Genomic DNA, 20,584 nt, shown 5'->3' on the forward strand with positions numbered 1-20,584 from the left:
TGTATGGGAAGCAAATGAAGAAGAAGAAGGAGGAGGAGGAAGAAGAGGAGGAGGAGGAAGAGGAGGAAGATGAGGAAGAGGAGGAAGAAGAAAAAAACACACCGAGCAGTGGTTGTCGCAGCCTTTAATCCCAGCACTTGGGAGGCAGAGGCAGGCGGATTTCTGAGGCCAGCCTGGTCTACAGAGTGAGTTCCAGGGCAGCCAGGGCTACACAGAGAAACCCTGTCTCGAAAAAACAAAAACAAAAAACAAAAACAAAAAACAAAAAACAAAAAACAAAAAACAAAAGAAAAACCAAAACCAAAACCAAAACCAAACCAAACCAAACCAAACCAAAACCCTATCATGCATCAGCTTATAAGTGTTTTAAAAAACTAAAAAACTACTCTTGTTTGTTTGTGGTTTGTTTTGTCGGTTCTTGTGTAGCCAAATGGGCTATAACTTTTGACCTTCCTGTTTCGACCTCCCAAATGCTGGGACGACACATACGAACTACCAGGCCCAGGTTAATGTTTCACTTTACTATTTACTTACGTGTATGTGTCTGTATAGATATGTGTGGTACATGTGGGTACCGTGCAGGTACTCAGAGAGGGTGTCCGAGCCAGAAGCTGGAGTTCAGGGGGCTGTGAGCCACCCAACATGGGGCATAGTCCTTACAAGAGCCGCAAGTGCTCTTAGCACGGAGCCACCTCTCTAGCCCCTCGGGTTTCCTGTTTAGACTCTAAGTTTGCACTCTGAATTTATCTATAGCTGTTTTCATAAGTGCCTGTTCATAAGCCCTTTTATACTTTTCTTAATTCTGAGGTAAGTGACTATAAAAACATGAATAAGGGGTGACGTGTAGCTTTCTGGTTACAGAGCCTGCCTAGCATGGACCAGAATCTAGGTCCAATCTTCAGCACTACAGAAGAAACAAATAAGAAACCACGCACAAACAACTTCATGAACACTCACAAGAGAAAAGCAAGCTGAAGTACAACGTATGGGGCTCCTGTTTTTGTAAAAAATATAAACAAAATATGTGGTTTTTAAAAATCTGAAAACATACAGACTTACCAAGAAACCACCCCAAAGTCCTGCTGACTCTTACTTCATACATTTTAAACTATATGACATTTTTACTTCTCAAATATTTTAAAATACATTTGACAGACATGATGAGTCAAATTTGTAATCCCAGTCCTTGGGAGGCAGAGGCAGGAGGATTCTAAGTTTGAGGCCAGCAAAGGCTGGAATGATATCTTTTCTCAAATTTTTGAAAGTTATATTTTACTTTATTGAGACAGAGTCTCACTACGCAACCCTGGCTGGCCTGGAATTTGCTACATAGAACAGCCTAGCCCTGAACTCACCGAGATCTACCTGCCTCGGACTCCCAAGTACTGAACTAAAAGTGTGTACCACCATGAATTAAATTTTACAAATGATACTTCAGCATTTATTTAAATAATAAAAAATTTCCAGACTATTAGGTAATGAAAGCAGAGAACAAAATTGTATATAAGATAAAATAAAAAACCTATAGTAGGCATTTTCCTTTAAAATACAAAGGAAATACTACAAATGTTTATAATTATAGCTAAATTGAATGACTGTGGTTGATTGTTATCTTTTCTTTATAAATTTGTATATTTTCCATATTTCATAAATGACCCCAAATGACTCCTACAATCAGAGAGAAAAAACCCAGAAGCTATACAGACTGATTATTGAGACAGGGTCTTAGGCAGCCTAGGCCATGGACCAGAGTATGTAGCTGAGGATGACACTGAAGTATTGGCCCGCTACACTCTGCAGAATTTAAGACACCACACACCCAGGCTACGTGGTGCTGATGACTGAACCCAAAGCTTTGTGAGTCCTAGACAAGCGCTCTATTGAGCTCCAGACCAGAAAGTTATTTTTACAGTAATGAAACCACTGAGAGACTCTACCTCTTCCCTGTTCTGTCTGCAACGAAGCAGAAGGGAGCACAGGGCTGCAAGCCATACTTGCCTGGGTTCACTACCCAGCCTCTTCCTGCTGAGACCACATACAGGATACTTCCCTCTTTCCTCATCTGCCATTAAAACAGAATGAATAAATAATCTGCCATTAAAATGAATGATGGGAGGTATTGGCTCAGTGAGCTAGAGCCAGTCATTGTCAGAGGACAAAAGTCCTAGCTGTTAGAAACACATAGGGGAAAAAAAAAATGAAAGAAGGAGGGAGAGGAAGAAGGAAAGAAAGAAAGAAAGAAAGAAAGAAAGAAAGAAAGAAAGAAAGAAAGAAAGAAAGAAAGCAAGCAAGCAAGCACTAGCAAGGAAAGGATAGTTTGATGTGGAAAACCTACTGACTTCTCCGAATTCTGAACGAAACCTATAGAAATCCTAGTCTACACCTCCTCCACAGAGCTAAGCATGAAATCAAGAAACAAAGAGACATAGGAGCAAGTGGTAAAGCTTGAGGCCTAAAGAGCTTGCCTAGCATGTCCCAGAGCCTAGCATGCACCAGAGCCTAGCATGCACCAGAGCCTAGGTCCAATCTTCAGCACTACGGAAGAAACAAACAAGAAACCCCGCACACACACAGCTTCATGGACACTCCCAGAGAAAAGCAAGCTGAAGTACAAGCATGGGGCTCCTGTATTTGTTAAACAAAATATGTGATTTAAAACATCTAAAAGGTTAGACTTACCAAGAAACCACCAGGAATGACTTCTACTTCGCACATGTTAGACTAGTCAGGGCTACTTCTCACCAAGCTCCGGCTCAGCCTCAACGCTCGCCCGACTCCTACTGTCGCCCAACTAGGTTTTTACACTTACTTTTAATTATTACTTTTTAATGTGTTTATTAGGAGGAGCCTGTGAGCCTTGTCTCCTCCCACTGCGTGGGTCCTGGGGGCCAGACTTAGGTCACCAGGCGACTAGCACCTCTGCTTGCTGAGCACCCGCATTCCCAAGCTCTATCTCTTTGTTTCCTACTTTACCTTTTCTTTTTTGAGACAGGGTTGTACCAGGTATCAACTCACTACTTAGAACAGACTAGCCTTGAATGCATAGAGATCTGCCTGCCTCTGCCTGTTGAATGCTGGGATTAAAAGCATGTGCTACCATGCTGAGGGCTAAGAGGGAAGAAAGGGCAGCTACAGTTCTTAACAGGGGTGAGAACTGGGGATTTAATCGTTTTCCCCACCCCTAGACTTCAAGGTGCAGGTCTCAGGTATGCCAGGAACCAGAACTGAAGTAACTACATAAACCTGCTCACCAGGTCAGAGGCTCACACAGCTCTGCCATCATCCCAGAGCACCCACTGCAAGTCAGACTCTGACTAGGCACAAATGCACACTTCTGAGCTGCTAAGCAGGAGCCCAGCAGAAGTGAAAACAAACACCCTTGGGTAGCCTGTCTTTTACAAATAAATCCCTACAAAATGAGCTTACGAATTACACAGGCGAGGGCAGGACAAAGAAAAACATGCACTCAGATCCAAAACCATGTATCAAAAGAATAGCCAAATTTGGATACTTAAAAGAACACCGAGGAAAGTCTTCCTGCTTCTTTTTATTCTTGAAGCTTCCGTAATAAAAAGTTTTAACAAACCCATGACTCGAAAACTTAAAGGTCTCACTTTTTAAAATTACTTATTTCTTTTTAATTTAGGTCACAAATATACGGGTTGGGGTGGGGTGGGGTGTATGTGTGTGTGTGTTCATATATGTATATAGGTGCTTCTTGGAAGCCAGAAGATGGTGTCAGATCCTGAGGAGTGCGAGTTTTATGCATTTGTGAACTGTCTGGGAATTGAACTCAGGTCCCCTGGAAGAGCAGTAAGTGCTCTTAACCACAGAGCCATCTCCCCAGCCCTTCCAAGTGCTGGGATTAAAGGCATGCACCATCACTACCTAGCCAATGATTTATTTTATTTTAATCTTATCTTATGTGCATTGGTGTTTTGCCTACATGTGTGTCTGTGTAAGAGTGTCAGGTCCTCTGGAACTGGAGTTAAAGACCATTGTAAGCTGCCATGTGTGCTGGGAACTGAACCTGGGTCCTCTGGGAGAGCAGCTAGTGCTCTTTTTTTTTTTTTGGTTTTTCGAGACAGGGTTTCTCTGTGTAGTCCTGGCTGTCCTGGAACTCACTCTGTAGACCAGGCTGGCCTTGAACTCAGAAATCCGCCTGTTTCTGCCTCCCAAGTGCTGGGATTAAAGGCGTGCGCCACCACCACAGCAGCTAGTGCTCTTAACTGCTGAGCCATCTCTCCAGCCCTCAAATTAAAGGTATCCTAATGTATAAAAGAAAGGAATACAGATAATCGTTAAAACAAGCAAATTTTTAAATGCCCCAAATTTATAAATATACTAATTAATTTTTAAAAGTGGAATAAACAGGGCTGAAGAGAGAATTTCAAATTAGAAAAGTGAAGGTTGTAAAAGATGCTAGACTGAACAATAAGGTGCAAATAACTCCCGTTAAAATCTTCACCAAGAACCAGGCTTGGTGGTGTACACATTTAATCCCAGCACTCAGGAGGCAGAGGCATGCAGATCTCTGTGAGATTAGAGGTCAGCCTGGTCTATAAAGCTGAGTTCAGGACAGCTAGAGCTATGTAGAGAGACCTTGTCTTACAGACAAACACATAAAGAAATTCAAGCACTTGCTTTGAAAGCATGGGAACTGGAATGTGGTCCCCAGAACCCACATACAAATGCCAGGTGTGGTGGCTCATGCTGTGTTTCCAGCACTGGGAAGGTAGGGATAGGAGAACTCCTGGGGCTCACTGGCCAGTATTCCTGTGAATAATCAATCGATCAATCTCCCTCCTCCCCCCCCCCCGACACACACACACACATACACACACACACACTCTCTCTCTCTTAAAAAAATGGTCAAGGGGTAAAATAGTGGAAGGAGGGAAAATGACCACAAGTCAGTTTAAAGCCCAGAACAGGCTTTGAATAAAATAAGTAAAAGAAAGCCCAAATCTAGAATACTACTGTCAAGCACAAAATAGTAGAGTAAAAATCTTAAAAACCAAGATTTACAAAGATAAGCAGTCAGACTCATAACACTCTTCAACAAGAAAAACAGAGTAAGGAAGAGAAAAAAACGGTCGGCATGGGGACACAGGATCTTAAGAGCTCAGAACACAGTATAAAAAGGCTAAAGAGACAAAGAGACATTTCAGACCTGCCAGAGCTGAATTCATTACAAACTTAAAATCTCAGTAAAGAGATGGAAAAGTACAGCTAGAGAGCAGAGAACACATAGAGGTGAGGGAAAAAATGAGTGAACTCACTCAGCAAGTGTGAGGAGCTGACTGTCTAGGGCAAACTGGCAAACAGACTGGAGCTCAAGTACAAAGCATGAGAGGTCCCGACAGAACAGGGGCATCGGAGGTCAGAAACAGAGCTGCCTGGGTGTTATGGTTTGATGAAAGGATAAAGGATGCAAAGTACAATCTAGAGGTAACCAAGAAAACGTGTGGGGACGGCTGCACGCTGGAGGCTCAGCGGGTACAGGTACTGCTGTCCAGTCTGACCACCTAAGTTGGATTCCCAGGATCCACCTGGTGGAAAGGGAAACACGAATCCTACAAGGTGACCTCAACTTCCGTACGCACACCATGGCATGAAATTGTACACACACTCTAAATAAGTATGATTTTTAAAGTGTCTGTCATCTTGGGTGGCTAAGGCCAGAGTATGACTCAAGCCTGGGAGCTGGAGACCAATCTAGGGAACAGAGGGAGAGCCGCATCTCAAAAAAAAGAGTAATCCATAAAAGAATAGAAATTGGAAGTATAGTCTCTAAAACTATGTAAGAGATAAAAAATGAATAAAGGCAATAATTAAATAAATGAAGACAGGATTGAAGAAAGACAAAAGAGGAACATGCCTAAATCAAAATCCAAACCAGAGAGCGGAAGCAGGTTCATGTGAGACTCAGGATGAGGCTTGGCGGGACAGCACTTGCCTGGCATGCACAATGCCCTGAGCTTTAAAAGAAACAAGACATAAATCTACATGTGTCTATCTCAATAGCCAGATATTAAAAAAGAAAGCTAAATTTATTTTAGAATACTTTAATTAAGCTCTCTCAGAACCCAATCATTCAAAAAACTTAGAATATAAGGAATACATAAGTACCCAAATTAACAAATGCAATCCAATAGACACAGGTAACAGCGTAGCTATCAAGTAAAAAATACACATTGTTTTCAAGGACATTTATAGAAACCAATCATACATAAGATTAAGAGAGAGAACATATGAAGTTTCAGAGACTCAAAAGCAGACCAGTTTTCAAGAGCCAGAGATGTAACTCAGTTGGAGAAATATTCCTAGTTTGGGTTTCAACCGCCAGCACCACAAAAACCGGGCACAGCGATGCTGCCTGTGATCTCCGAGCTCAGCAAGTACAGGCAGAAGGGTCAAAAGTTCCAAATCACCCTCAGTTACATGGCAAGTTGCAGGCTAGCTTGTGATATGTGAGACCCGGTCACAACCAGCCAGCCAAACACACTAGCTCTCCAACTTCGATCCAATTAAGCTATAAATTAATTTTCCAAAAAAGATAAAACTCTCAGATATGAAAATAAAAACCACTTTATACAATCTCAGTTAAAGAAGCAATAACAACTGAAATTATAATATATAGTAATTTTCAGCAAGGGCTAAAATACAGTTCAGTGGTCCCAGGCTCAATCTTCAGAGGCACAGAAACCAATCAATCAATCAATGACAAGTAATGAAAACTTGTAGAATATAGCAAAAGTAAGATAGATTCACTAAAAGTATTTATAGCCTAAGATGTATTTATAAAAAAGAATGCTGGAAAATGTGTTATAATTACAACGGTTTATAAGAAAACAAATTTGTGAAGGTAAAACTGACAATATAAGTAAGATCAGCAGATCATATATGTCAACCTTGAGAAAAAGGGCTGGTCAGTGGTTGCCAGGGGCCGGCAGAGAAGGAAGGAGGGATGAGGCAAGGGAACACCCAGGATTTCTAGGGCAGCAGAGTTGCTCGGTATCATGGCGGATACATGTCATTGTTAAACCCATGGAATACATAATAAGAATGCACCCCAACGGCTGGCAGGATGGCTCAGAGTAAAGGTGGTCCCCACCAAGCCTAGTGACTGAGCCTCATCTCTGGAACTCGTACAGTGAGAGCTCTCCACCAAGTGATCCCCGCTGGCCTTCACTTACCATGGGATGTGCACACTCAGAACACCCCCGCCCCTGCACGTAAAGTTATGTCATGAAGTCTATTTTATAATAATGTCTTTAAAAAGTACTCGCCCCAGTGTAAACTACAGAGTCAGTGATGATAATCTGTCAGTGCAATTTCCTTTATTATAACAAATGTACTCTCTGGTACAAGACAGTGAAGAAGGACGGGGAGGGGGGATCACCGTTAGGCCTTCTGCTTAGTTGTGCTATAAAAAGTCTCTGAATAAGTGATCTGTTTCAAAACAAACGTGCAGCTGGCAGGATTGTCTCTGAGCTTGATGACCTGAGTTTGGTACTTAAAACACACACGATGGAGGGTGAGAATTCCCACAGGGTGTCTTACGATCTCCCCATGTGCCCACTCCCCCAACACAGAAAATATTCTAATAGTTTTTAAAACAAGGTTTAGAGCAACTGAGGCTAACATCACCACCCTTCACCATGCACAGAAAGGAACCGGTGACACACAGAGTGAAAGAAAGTAGAAGTAGCAAACTATCGAGTGCCTAACGCCGTTACTGTATTGTCTGCTGGAACACAAAGGAAGTGTGCTCCTGCACCCTTGGAGCTGAGCATCTGGTCCAGTGGTTCTCAATCTATGGGTCTTGTATGGGAAGTTGAATGACCCTTTCACAGGGGTCTCATACCAGATATTCTGCATATTTTATATCCTGCATATCAGATATTTGCGTTGCGATTCATAGCGACAGCAAAATTACAGTTATGAAGAAACAACAAAATAATTTTATGTTAGGGGTAACCACAATATGAGGAACTAACTCTATTAAAGGGTCACAGCATTAGGAAAGTTGAGAAGTGTTGCTCTAGTCTAAGAATTAGACATCAACCAAAAAAAAAAAAACCACGAATATGAAATATGTAAACCATAATGTTAATGGCAGCGTAGAGAGAACCTGATCTTGCACTGCGGGTGAGTAAATGACAGTTATGACAGAGAACTGAGAAGACAAAGAGCCTGGGCAAGGCTGCTCAAGCAGAACGACCAGCACAAGCAAACGCCACAGGGCTAACAGTGACAAGACAGAGATCACTAACATCAAGGCTACAGACACCTGGCATATGTGGAGGGGGTTACAGCAGTGACACACCCTGTCTTGGTTTTTGGAAGAGCACTACAGGCTGTGGAGAGTGGGTTAAAGTGGGTGAGCAGACTTGGATGAGGCAGGTAGTGATGGTGGACAAGGGGCAGCTACATATTTAGATGAGAAGACTGAAGAGCTGTGGTAACAGGCTAGAAACAGGGAGTGACAGACGGCAGGCATGAAGCCACCCAGCTCCAAGTACCTAACAAGGCCATTTCTCTGACAAGAAAAGTCCAAGAGAAAATGATTATTGGGGAGGGTATCAGCTAAGAGTTCAGTTTTACCAGAACTTGGGAAGTGGATACCGGAGGATCCGGAGTTCAAGGGCAGCCACAGCTATATAGCAAGCTGGAGAACAACCCGGGTTACTTCAGATTTGAGTCCTGTTCCTTAAAAAATTGCTTTTAGTTGTTTTCCATGTATTAAATTTGAAACGTGAGTAGGCTATCTACCTATCTATCTATCTATCTACCTACCTACCTACCTATTAATTATCCATCCATCTATTTATCTTGGTTTTTCAAGACAGGGTTTCTCTGTGTAGCCCTGGCTGTCCTGAAACTTACTCTATAGATTAGGCTGGTCTCAAACTCAGAGATCCCCCTGCCTCTGTTTTCCAAGTGCTGGGATTAAAGATGTGTATCACCCACCACCGGTTGTGAATGGGATATGAATGGAAATATTAAACAGGCAGTTGGGATTATATACATTGGTCTCAGAATAGAAACATAGATTCAAGTAACATACTGGAAATCTAAATAAAAGAGCCTCCCAAGGATGACGTAAGCACAGGTGGCTTGGAGTGAGACCTGGAGAACAAGGTGAAAAGAAAGATTACAGGGATAAAGAAAAATAAGCAGAAAGAACGGAGTATTTCAAGGAGGGAATGGTTACTACTATCCAGCCCTCTTCTCAACTGTCAAATGAAGTGAGGGAAGCCTGGACTGGTAACATGGAGGCCATTAGAAACCTTAGCTTTAATGAAAGGGCTGGGGTTCCTGTTGGAGTGGGTTGGCAAGGTTGACGAAACGAAAAGTAAGGTGTCCAAGTCCTCTGAGAAACCATTATGGGGACATGCACAGTCCAGGGTTCTTTAAAAAGCAAACTCATGTCTTCTTAACAATCACATGACATGCAGATTTGAAGGCTACAGTATTTATTCTTAAGTCTGAGAGATGTTTAATTGCAGAGAATGATTCAGAGGGGAGGAGCCTAACAAGTCAGAAAGTAGAAGGCTTCACGGAAGGAGCAAGCCCCTATAACTCTAGGAGAGAGGAGGACCTAAACCCCAGGCTTCACAGAAGGAGCAAGCCCCTATAACTCTAGGACAGAGGAGGACCTAAACCCCATGCAGAGTGATTAGTCTTTGAGGGGTAAGAACCAAACTAAGCCAGCAACCACTTATGCAACACTCACAGACCCCTATGCTAACATGAGAGGCACAGCAGAGCACCACGGTTTGTTCCCACAGTGGAAAAGGTCACAGGGACCCTAGAACAGCTGTGCTTGGCCACGGCTCTAGAAAACTTAAGGGAACTGTCCTCAAGTAGGGATTCGGACTTACTCAGCATCTTCTCTACCACAGCAGCAAGGACTGAAAACTAGAGCCCTAAGTACCTAGGAATCACTGACAACTAAGTACCTAGGAATCACTGACAACTCAGCCTGACTTCAGACATTATACGCATTTTGCAAAGATCTTACCTTGTAGCATCTACAAACAACCCCAGGGATGGTGGGAGAGGACTAGCATTCCTTGGGAACGGATGTCTGCATGCGCTGAGTACAGATGGTTTAAGTGCTTGCTGAAAGCACAGTGATGAACAAAAGGACCCAGAGCCACACTTCCCGCCTCTCATAATCAAATCTGCTAGTAAGCTGCGGGTGTAAAGTATCCGCCTTAGTCTTTGTGGGTTAATGTCTAGATGGGTAAACAAGCTCCCTCAGAAACTGCCATAAACATCACAGGGCTGGTCTGAAGAGCCAAATAAGACCCCAATTCTCTCTCTAGTATAGTGCGTTCACGGTGATGACTACCAAAGGCCGTAAACTCAAAACGGCTCTCAGAAATAGAATTGAGCCGGGTGTGGTAGCACATGCCTTTAATCCCATCACTCAGAAGGCAGAGGCAGGTGGATCTCTGCAAGTTCCAGGTCAACCAAAGCTACACAGTGAGAACTTGTCTCCGAATATGTAAATGACTAAGTAAATAAGTCAATAAGCAAATAAAAAAAAATTAAAACGAAAAGATAAGAAAGAAGTCAGATGCGGTGATGGAGGTAGGTGGATCTCTGTGTTCAAGGCTACCCTAGTCTATAGAAAGAGAGTTCCAGAATACCCAGGGCTATACAGAGAAACCTTGTCTTGAAAACAAAACAAAAACCCCAAGTAATACACAGAAAGACCTTGTTTCAAAAATCAAACAAAGCAAATTAAAAATAAGCAAGCAAGTGTTGTGGTAATTGTTTAAAACTGGCCTCTGGTTCATCCGACTATCTAAGCTGCAGCGGCTCTACCTAGCCCAGCCGACATGTTTCTCAGCCTGAGGCCACAAGCGCGCTGCAGCTAGAAATGACCAGCCAGAAACACCAGCCCTGCCACCCACGAGACGCCAGAGATGGCTCTGCCAATCTTCCACGCTGTCCCCGCAAGGCAGGGCATTGCCCAGACCATCCCACCATCTATGCGGACCCAGTAAGAGAATGAGACTCTAATTATTATAGATTAATCAAAGGCTTTATATGTTTGATAATGATTAATAACAAGATGCCCATACAAAGAGAGTTGTATCCCAATTAGCTAACCTAATTGTAAGTTTATAAGTTGTTCCCCATGAGTGTTCTCCATACCTCTGTGGTTCTCCATCCTCCTACATCTCTGCCCTCTCTAGCTCCTTCTCTCCCTTTTTTCTCTTCCTCTCCTAACTCCTCCTTTTCCTCTCCCTACTCCTCCCACCTTAGCTCCTCCTACAAGCAGGTAATAGCACAAAAGAAGAAAACTGAAGGCTACCAAACTCCTCAGCTACTAAGACGGAAGCACGAACCACAGCCTTTGAAAAGCACTGCCTACATTTCTGCCGAATGAAAGCCCGACAGCAGGGATCTCAACCCTGGCACTTTCAGCCAGACAACTCTTTGTTGGGAGTGAGCAAGGCTTGTCCAATAGTCTGTGGGATATTTGGCAACATTCATGGCACTTCTCAGATCCTAGGAGCACTCCGGCTTCCAGATGCAGGTACCACCACATTTCCCACACTGTAAGTGTCTGGCGGAGCAGTAAAAGATCAGCTCCTACTGAGAGGCACTGACCTAGACGGACTTTGATCCCAGGACACTGGGGGCCTGAAGACACACTACAGAGAAAGAGAGATCCTACCACCTTTCCTTTCTAGGTAACAGTTTAAACAAGTTTTGCAAAACTCCTCAAATGTTTTGCATGAAGTACTTAGCAAGTATGCACCAAGCACAGTAGGCCTACTGATGGGTCCATATGCCAGAGGGATAGATCCTGGAGACCAGTGTGTCAGAGCATCAGTAGGCCTACTGATGGGTCCATATGCCAGAGGGATAGATCCTGGAGACCAGTGTGCCAGAGCATTAGATGAAAAAGACAGATGTCTCACTCCAAGCTAATTACCTAGCAGGATCTAATCTCTCATAGTAAGACAAGACTAACCTTTTTGTTTTTCATTTTATTTACTTATTTTCTGAGACAGAGTCTCATGAAGCACAGTGTGCCCTCAAGCTCAACTACACAGCCAAGGCTTTATTTGAAATTCTGATCTTTCTTTTACCTCCTAAATGCTGGACTGTGGAAATGTGTCACCAAGGGGACAATGTGTCACTGTGGATCACGCTCAAGGGCTGTTGGAGCGCTCTGCCAACTGACCCTCGCTAGAGCCCAGTTTCCACTTCTGTGCTATTAACTAACTGCCCACGAATTCAATGATTTATCAAAACAAAACAAACAAACTCCAAACCAAGTTGCTGCTTCTCAAGTAACACTCCTTTCTGTCTGCCAGTGCACACAGAACTTCATGGTCCTTCCCACCTCCAGCGATCCTGGAGAGATGCTGTCAGGAGGCTGAACACGCAGCAGACAGCTTCCAGGTGTTTGGAGCTGGAGATCCCATGTTCTCATTAACATGTGATCAACAAAACTGAAGAAGGGTCATCAACCTTTCAGTTGCAACTTTTCTGGAATAAGACTCTTCCATCCTAGAGGGCAACTCTAAACAAAACCTTGTACAACACAAGGGGTTGAGGAGGGGCCAGTCTTTATTGAGCAGTGAACCCTAGGAAATCTCGGTGCTCTGCACCAGGCTGGCAACACAGAGCTACACATAGTAACCAAAGTGGCTGCAGAAAAGCAGTCATATATACTCCAGCCCCCACATGCCTACCAAACCACCCCTCATCTGTCTTCCTGTTCTGTAGAAGGAAGCCTAGCTCCATTAACAGGCTCAAGACAAAGCATATATTGCTGAAACACCCACTATCCAGGCAGCAGAAGACCACCCTTAAAGGCAGCAACCCCCACCTCCCCAAGTTGGCTGTGTGATCTCCTTTGAGAAAAGGGACACTCAGTTCTTTGTTGTCTTGTTTTACAATTATTTACTCTGCCCATAGAAATCTGGCGGGTTTAGAATGCTCGGTTCCATGGTGTTACCCATCTTCCCATCACCCTGGTGGCAGAGAACGAGCCAGGTCATGAGAGGCAAATATTTTGCAAGGCTTGCTTTGCGAAGAGAATCCACGAGGTAATTTTGACTCTATATGCTATAAGAACAGGATCCAGGATCTCAGAAACAGAGGATAAGTGTACTACTCTGAAGCTTTTCACTTTGCAAACTCCTGCGAAACCCTCACTGACTCCTGTAAAACACTTTTAGAGAATTATCCACTATGCTGGGGGGGGGGGGGTTTCACATCTTCTACTTTGGTATGTATATGAATGTTTGGAAAATAATCTGTTTTGGAGTATTCGAGTCACAGAGCAGACTGAGCAGGGTTTGAGCCGACTTAGGGAGGAGTTAAGTTATTACATCCCACTTCCAAGCCTACCTGAAGGTTGCTGCAGCACCACAGTTAGACATCTGGCTCCCTGAGGGAGACACACCTGTAACAAACAGCCCTGGCACAAAGACTCTGCCGAAATATATTGTTTAGAATAAAGGCTACTATAACTCGTTAACAATTAAGATCTTGTGTCAACTGGAAAAGGTCTTTGAATTGTTGCTGGAGCAAGTGCTACTTAATGTCCCTCCAAAAGTTAATTACTTAAAGAACAAAAGGCCAAAGAACAAAACCAGCCTGTCTCAACCAGCCTGTCTCCAGGGCTACCGGGTTTTACAGGCTCTCTCTCAAAGCTGTGCTTTTAGTCTTCTGTCCAAAGCATAACTTAAAAAAAAAAAAAACCATTAAAAAAGAGTCTCAAGCACATTACTTAGTCTTTAAAAAACAAGTTTAAGGGCTGGTAAAGGCACCTGCCACCATGTCCCCTAACCTGAGTTTGATCCTGGTGGACAGAGAGAACTGGTGATGACTTCTCTGTTCTCTGACCTCTACATGAACATTGTGGCATGCACAGATACACATATACCCACCCACACTAACACCCACACACACATATACCCACCCACACACATATACCCACCCACACTCTCACACCCACACATATTACCCCCCCACACACACACAATTTAAAGTTAATTTATTAAAGCAATGTTAAAATAAGGGAAGAGGATGGGGAAGATGACTCATCTGGTAAAGGCACCTGCCACTAAGCCTCATAGTGTGTAAAGAGAAAACAACTCCAACAAGTTCTCCTCTGACTGTCATGTACCACTATGGCATGTATATGACCATGTATACACACACACACACACACACACACCCCAGAATGTACTAAAATTTTAGCACTTACACAAAACAACAAAAATAAGTATAAGAGAAGCTCACAGGCCAAACTGAAAAACCAAATCTACAAGAGAAACAAGAAACAGCCTCAAAGGCTGTAAGACACTGTTACCCATTGTCTCACCTTCTGTCCCAACAGAGTTCGCCTCTGTATTCAGAAGGAAGGTAAATATAGAATGAAACATTAGGCCTTAGCTACACCGGCATTTGTGAAAACAGTTTTGGCAGGTGTTCTGCCAAACAGTCTATATTTAGTATGGATGCCTCAGAAACTTAGACGAACTCAAAAGCGTTTGAGCTGCCAACAGCCAGCCTCCAGAGCACTGAGCTGCGCAGGCACCGGGCAGCCGCCATACAGAACGCAGGGCCGGGCGCCCTGCCACAGCATACACGTGTGCGCGCACACGCCGGTCCTGAAGAGTCTCTTTTTTCAAAGCTCTAATGGCTTGACCTCAACACCTGCTGCACTTCCTGAAGACAGACAGGCTCTGGAGCTCCACTTGGTCCTCACACACACGGCTGCACTTTCTAGGAATGACCGCACACACAGAGGCTGGCCAGCTGCCAAGGCGGGGGCAGCAGCAGCCTCGGGCCTGAACTTTCCCAGCGCTGTCAGGGCGGTTCCCGCTACGAGCTGACTCAGCGGCCACCGTGGAACTGTGCCAACCACACAGCAGTGCAGGGGCTGCCGGCAACTCACAGATGTTTTACTAAAACCAAAGAAACCAGCCAGGAGGCAGATCTGGGCTGGTGGCCAGGGTCTGCTGTCGTGGAAGCTGGGATTGTGATTCTCGTTTTAGCTCCACTGCTCTCCCAGTACCCTCTCTACTTCAGAGATACGCCTCTTATGATGCGGGTAAGGAAGGCACAACAGTGTACAACACAACTCCGACGGCACATCCGCCATGTGCTTGGCACCACATGGGCATTCACATGGCTCGCTTACTCTCTTAAAAGCAGTGCTGTTTTTAACTTTTTACCTCAGGAGGGCCTAGTACTTACTCTGCACCCCTGGATGGCCTCAAATTCATAACTGTTTCAGTCTTACAAATCTGGAGTTTGTGAATATAAGGCATACGCAGTCACATTATTTTCAATCTACAGTTGAGAAAACACAAGCTCAGAACAATTCAGAATGCTACCAAAAGATCCCTGAGTAGACTCGGAAGGGATGGGATCAGAACCCACTGCTGACGCTGCCGTTATAAAACTCAGGCAAACTGCACGGGGCTCCTTGAGGAAGCGATGCCTGAGTTTTCAGCTTCCAGAGGACCTTTTTTGTCATGAGTTCCCGGGTGCCCGTTTGTGAGCCACAACTCTTTACAAATGGTTACTAAGCAGCACCACTGGACCACACAGTCAAAGTGTGAGCTCAGAATATCTAGGTACTAACCGCCTTATCATGAATGTCCTGTCTATAGTGCCAACAAGTCACCCTGGAACAATCTGTCATCACTCTCATACTTTGAAGAGTGAAAAACTGCAGTGTAGGTCACAAAGACATTACGGAGACAAAGACTTAGTTGAGAAGACAGTCCTCAAGCTCCACCTCCAAAATGACTCATTATCAGGACTCCACTGGCCGCCTATATAAAAAGCTTCCTACTGGCATGCTGGAGGCCCTCGTCCCTGGCACCTCTAGGCCCACCTGGCCAAAGAAACAACTAAACTCTCCACACCTGACTCTGAGATGCAATCATGCTTGGAACTGATTTCAACTTTCTTTGGGTAAAAAGGGAATTCTGGAGTCTCCTTTCCTCTTTCTAATCAGACTATGTAAAGAGAAAACAAAATCATGTCTATAAGGCTCTTGAGAAACACACATAAGTGCTTTTAAGCAGTTCTCTTCAACTTCCAAACAACAAAAGAACATGAGACTCTTAGAGAAAAAATTCATTCTACATTTCCACTAGGAAACGAATTAGAACCATGAACTTCATTATTTAAATTCTTTTAGACAAGGTCTCACTATAAAGCCCTGGCTGGCCTGGAACTCAGTATACAGACCAGGCTGGCCTTGAACTCAAACCCAGATCTGTTTGCCTGTGCTTACTAAGTACTTCGATTAAAATGTATACCACCACACCCAACTCTTTTATTTATTTTATTATTACTATTATTATTACTGTTATCATCTCTGGTTTTTGAGACAGTTCACTCTAAAAACTCTTGGTGAGCTTCTTCTTCCTCCACCTCCTGAATGCTGGAATTATAAGTGTGAGCTAATCACTCTGATTTTTATATAGTTCTAATGAAACACAGTTACCACCTCGTTCTTCCTTTAAAAAAATAAAGGAGAGAGTCTTTAACAGAAAACTGGGACAAACTACATTAAGCGTAACTTATATACTCTACTTTAATGAAAAAGAACCATCGCTTAACGTTTTGTGGACCTAGAAACTAAATGTAGGGCCTTACACTCTCATGGAGCAACACCCTCAGGTCAAGCAAACAAATGCTGAGGAAAACTTCCTTGTTTTCATATCTAGGTCAGTGATGTGGGGTGAGAAGGCATGGTCTCAGTTGGTACTCATCCTGCACCCTCTGGAGCTAACCTATAGGTAGAACAAAGGGATTCTCACAGCAGAAAGACTGACCTGCTTAAGCTGTTCATCCAGATTCCAGCTCGGCTGCCCAGCTGTGGGGACAGAAGGTGGAGCCTTGGAAGCATCTTTGGTATGGTCTTCTTTAGTCTGTTGTCCCTGTGGTGGGAGTCCAGGTGCTGGAAGCAGGCTGGGCGTGGGTGCTGCTCTGGGTTCTTGGCGAATTGCTTTCTGCACGTGGAAATATTTGGAAGCAGCCTGGGCCTCTTTCTCAGCCACCTCTGCGATGTCATCATCTCCATCTTCGTCTTCCAGACCTCCTTCCTCTTCCTCAGGCTCGGAGTTCACGTTGCTCTGCTCAGACACTCGAGCCACCAGAGTGGCTGGTGGAACTCTGGGTAAGGGACCCAGAGCAGGACTACCAGAAGGTCTCCCGGGTGTGACGGAAAGGAGAGCAGGCTGCGTGCCTAGCTTTGGGCCATACAGGAACTGTGTTTCTCTTGTCTGTGGTCCCTGCTTCTCTCTGGCATCCATCTGTAGAGGAGCCTGCTGTGGCTGCTTTTGCTGCGGCTGCAGAGGCTCCATCACTGTCTTAGGCTTCACCCACAGACTGGCATGGCTCTCAACCTGGGCACAGCCCAGCAGACACACTGGGTCTATATTTTAAGTGAGTAACCAAAACCGCAAGGAAGGAAGAGGAGGGGAAAATACTATGTAAAACAGGTATAAAAGGTTTTTTTTTTTCTCTCTCCAGTAAAGTTCTGAATACTAAATGCTCCTAAACCTGACTGACTTTCAAGATGAGTAAGTCATATGGGTTTGGAGGGTGGGGAGGGAAAGTTAGAGAGAGAACAAGAGGGGAAACAGGGTGTGTGCAAATCTCAGCAGCGGCAGATTTAATTTTTTTTTTTTTTTTAAGAAAATCCAGAAGATAAATTTAAGTCCGCTAATACCTGGGTTCTCCTCTCTTACTCTCTATATCATCAAAGATCTAACTACCAGGCTTGCACTGTATAGGGGTTTGAACTGTGAAACTGGCAATAACTATGAAAATTGCAGTTAACGAAGGCAAAGAATGGCCGGGCTGCAAAAGAAAGAATATGGCTTATATTCCCAGGCCTTCTCGAGAAGATTACTACTCAGGGTAGACAGAGTCCTAGCAAGCAGACAGAATGATGGCTCTTCTGATGGAAAAAGCAAGACCAAGCAAAGTGCTCTCGGTTTAAACTTCACAAATTTCCCAGATCAAATTGCAGGGTAGCTTGTTGAGTGGACTGAACCAGGCTAAGTGGACATTATAGCCTCCAAAGGAATCCGGTTTCAACAACATGAAAGAAAGAAACATGCGAGGAGGAGGAGGAGGAGGAGGAGGAGGAGGAGGAGGAGGAGGGTCTCAAATTGCAAGCTTCCCTCAAAAACAAACAGGGGGGAAATTCCTCTGGAGATTTTAAAGTTAATTAATTTGAAACAGGTGCCAATATTGTCTAAACAAGTTAATGTTTCTTTTTCTATAAACCACAAATAAATCTCCTCACATCCTCTTTCTTTCTGATTCACTTTTACTACATTTATTCTATGAGTACAGTAAGAAAAGGCTTCCAGTCCCAAAGTATCCTGGGGGCAGGTTTATCTGCAATCTTACCAATCTGTCTCCAAACACAAAATCCCTTTCACACCTTCCCACTTCTAACTCTTCCCAGGCTTCCCCTTCAACACACCTCACTTAAGTTATATTTTTCTCACAAGTCTTCCTAAGAGCAAATTTTAGGGTGGGTGAAGAGGACTGGCAACAGGGTGTGCAATTCTGTTGCCACATGAAAGGGGAAGCTGCACTGTGCATGCAGGTTGGGACTTGATATTTGCATTGTCTCAGTGTTTTAGGATTGAGCTGGAAGATAGGAAAATGAAACCTTTGCCATCTTCAAAAATTCATGGGAGAAGTAATCTCTAACAAGAAAAAAAAAACAGCTTTGATTTATAAATTTTTACATGTTTAAAGAGCACAATTTTTAAAGCTAGGGTGGCAAGTTCAAAAAACAACCAGAGCTATGATAAACAAATCTCATTTTGTTTCTTAGAAACACTTGGTTGTAGCTTTCTTTCATAAGCAGAGAAGAGATTCAAATTCCAATTGGCCTCTCACTGGCTGTACTTCCTCTTGGCAGTTTGGAAAGTATAAGTTATGCCTGCAGCAATACTTTCTGCTTTAGTTCTTATACTGTTGGGAAGCCTGAAAGTTGGCAAAAGTGTTCGCTTAAAATAAAAACCACTTCGGGGCCCAAAATACCAAAACAAAACACACACAAAAGAATAACAAGCAATTCACTGGTCATTTAGAAATATTCGTATAATCATTAAAGTCAAAACAACACAACTGAAGTATTTCAACCAACTCGTGTGCCAGTCATTGTACAACTGTTTCTTGTCTGGTTGGGACCACCTTCTCGGTAGGCTGTCCTCAACAGGGGATGGGGGTGTCCCGAGAGCGTCTTTATTAAGACAGAGATGACTCGGTTTTACAACTCAATTGGCATATTCTCTCGCACCAAGTCCATCTCATCCCAATCCCTAAACAGCCAATGAGTCAAACAATACTACTAACATCTAGAGAATTTACGTCTCGGGAATCTAAAGCACTTCATCCTTCCATCCCTCGCTCGTGTTCTCTAAACTTCCCGGACCTCCAAACCGAGAGCAACGGACTGCTTGCCGCTTGAGCCTGGCCTTGCTGACCATTTCCCCTACCTTCCAGCTGCTCTGGCCCCGACCCTCCTCGAGCCCCTCTTTTCATTCTTTACCTCCCACCCAATGGAGCCTTATCACTTTTACTTCCACCAAACCCCCTCTGCCAATCTCCCGGCTCTTCTCCAATTACCCCTTCTAAGCTCGCTCTGCGGTTGCCCGGGGGATCCCTTACCTTTCCCATCTCTTTATCTCAAACCACTCCTCAGGGCACGGGGAGGATCGGGCTCCTCCCGGTGCCCTCACTTTTTCCTCAGCGGACCCCGGCTTCGCTGGCCCGCGTCTCCCCTACACACCTGCCTCGGCTCCCATTTCGGTCCCCTCCACCTGCCACAGCCCCGCTCCCGCCGCGGCGGAAAGAACGAAGACCCGCGCCGCTCACCTATGCGCAGCGTTCCGGGCTCGCGGGTAGGGAGGAGGCGGCCGCTCAGACCCCGGAGGAGCAGCTGAGCCTCCGACTCCTCCGCAGCTGGGGGCCACAGCCGGGGCGGGGCCCGCACCGGAAGCGCTGCCGCGGGGCCGGGCCGTCAGCCCCGGGCGGGGGAGGGGCAGGGAGGGGGCGTGGTCCCATCGAAGGGGGCGGGGCCCGAGGCCGGAAGCAGCTATAAAGGGAACGGGGGGGGGGGTAGTCCGAGGCGGAAGTAACTCCTAAAGACCGCCCCCTGGTTGAAGTCGTGGGCGGAAGCCATTTAAGGCGGGCGGAGGCTTCAGCCAATGGGGAGCACAGACACAGAGGAGTTCCGGTGTGAGCGCTTTCGCGGGGAGTTGAAAAGCGCAAGGGCTGACTCCAGTTTACCGTGTTTTCTGGCTGCCGAGGTTGTGAGTTGCTTGCAGTAAGTGAAAGAAAGGAGTAAAGAGTGTTATCCTTCAGCCAGTCCTCATCAAGCATTCCCGCTTTTTATTAGTTTTTTTTTTCTAAACTTCACTTTTTGGATTGAAAATTTTCGGTCCTGGAACACAACCTCTATCCATTATCCCACCCCTGTCACAGGGGTTAATATTTTCTTTATCCAGGCTCCAAAGGTAGGAGCTGAATCCTGTCGCCCCGTATACAA

The 20,584-nt window shown here is 44.7% G+C and overlaps 1 protein-coding gene across 1 annotated transcript in view; it reads right to left on the reverse strand.

Annotated features, from left to right (window-relative positions):
• Arid3b (AT-rich interaction domain 3B) overlaps nt 1-19,982 on the reverse strand; it is a 47,664-nt gene extending 27,682 nt beyond the window's left edge. Inside the window, exons 1-2 of the mRNA XM_028774552.1 lie at nt 19,912-19,982; nt 16,842-17,443 (exon numbers count right to left, since the gene is read on the reverse strand). Of these exons, the coding sequence (XP_028630385.1) occupies nt 16,842-17,372 (531 nt within the window). The 5' untranslated portion in view covers nt 17,373-17,443; nt 19,912-19,982. The remainder of the gene's footprint in view (nt 1-16,841; nt 17,444-19,911) is intronic.
• Between the last annotated feature and the right edge of the window lie 602 nt (nt 19,983-20,584).

This window comes from Grammomys surdaster, unplaced genomic scaffold (genome assembly GCF_004785775.1).
Source record: "Grammomys surdaster isolate TR1022 unplaced genomic scaffold, NIH_TR_1.0 241, whole genome shotgun sequence".
In the NCBI taxonomy this organism is placed as follows: domain Eukaryota; kingdom Metazoa; phylum Chordata; class Mammalia; order Rodentia; family Muridae; genus Grammomys; species Grammomys surdaster.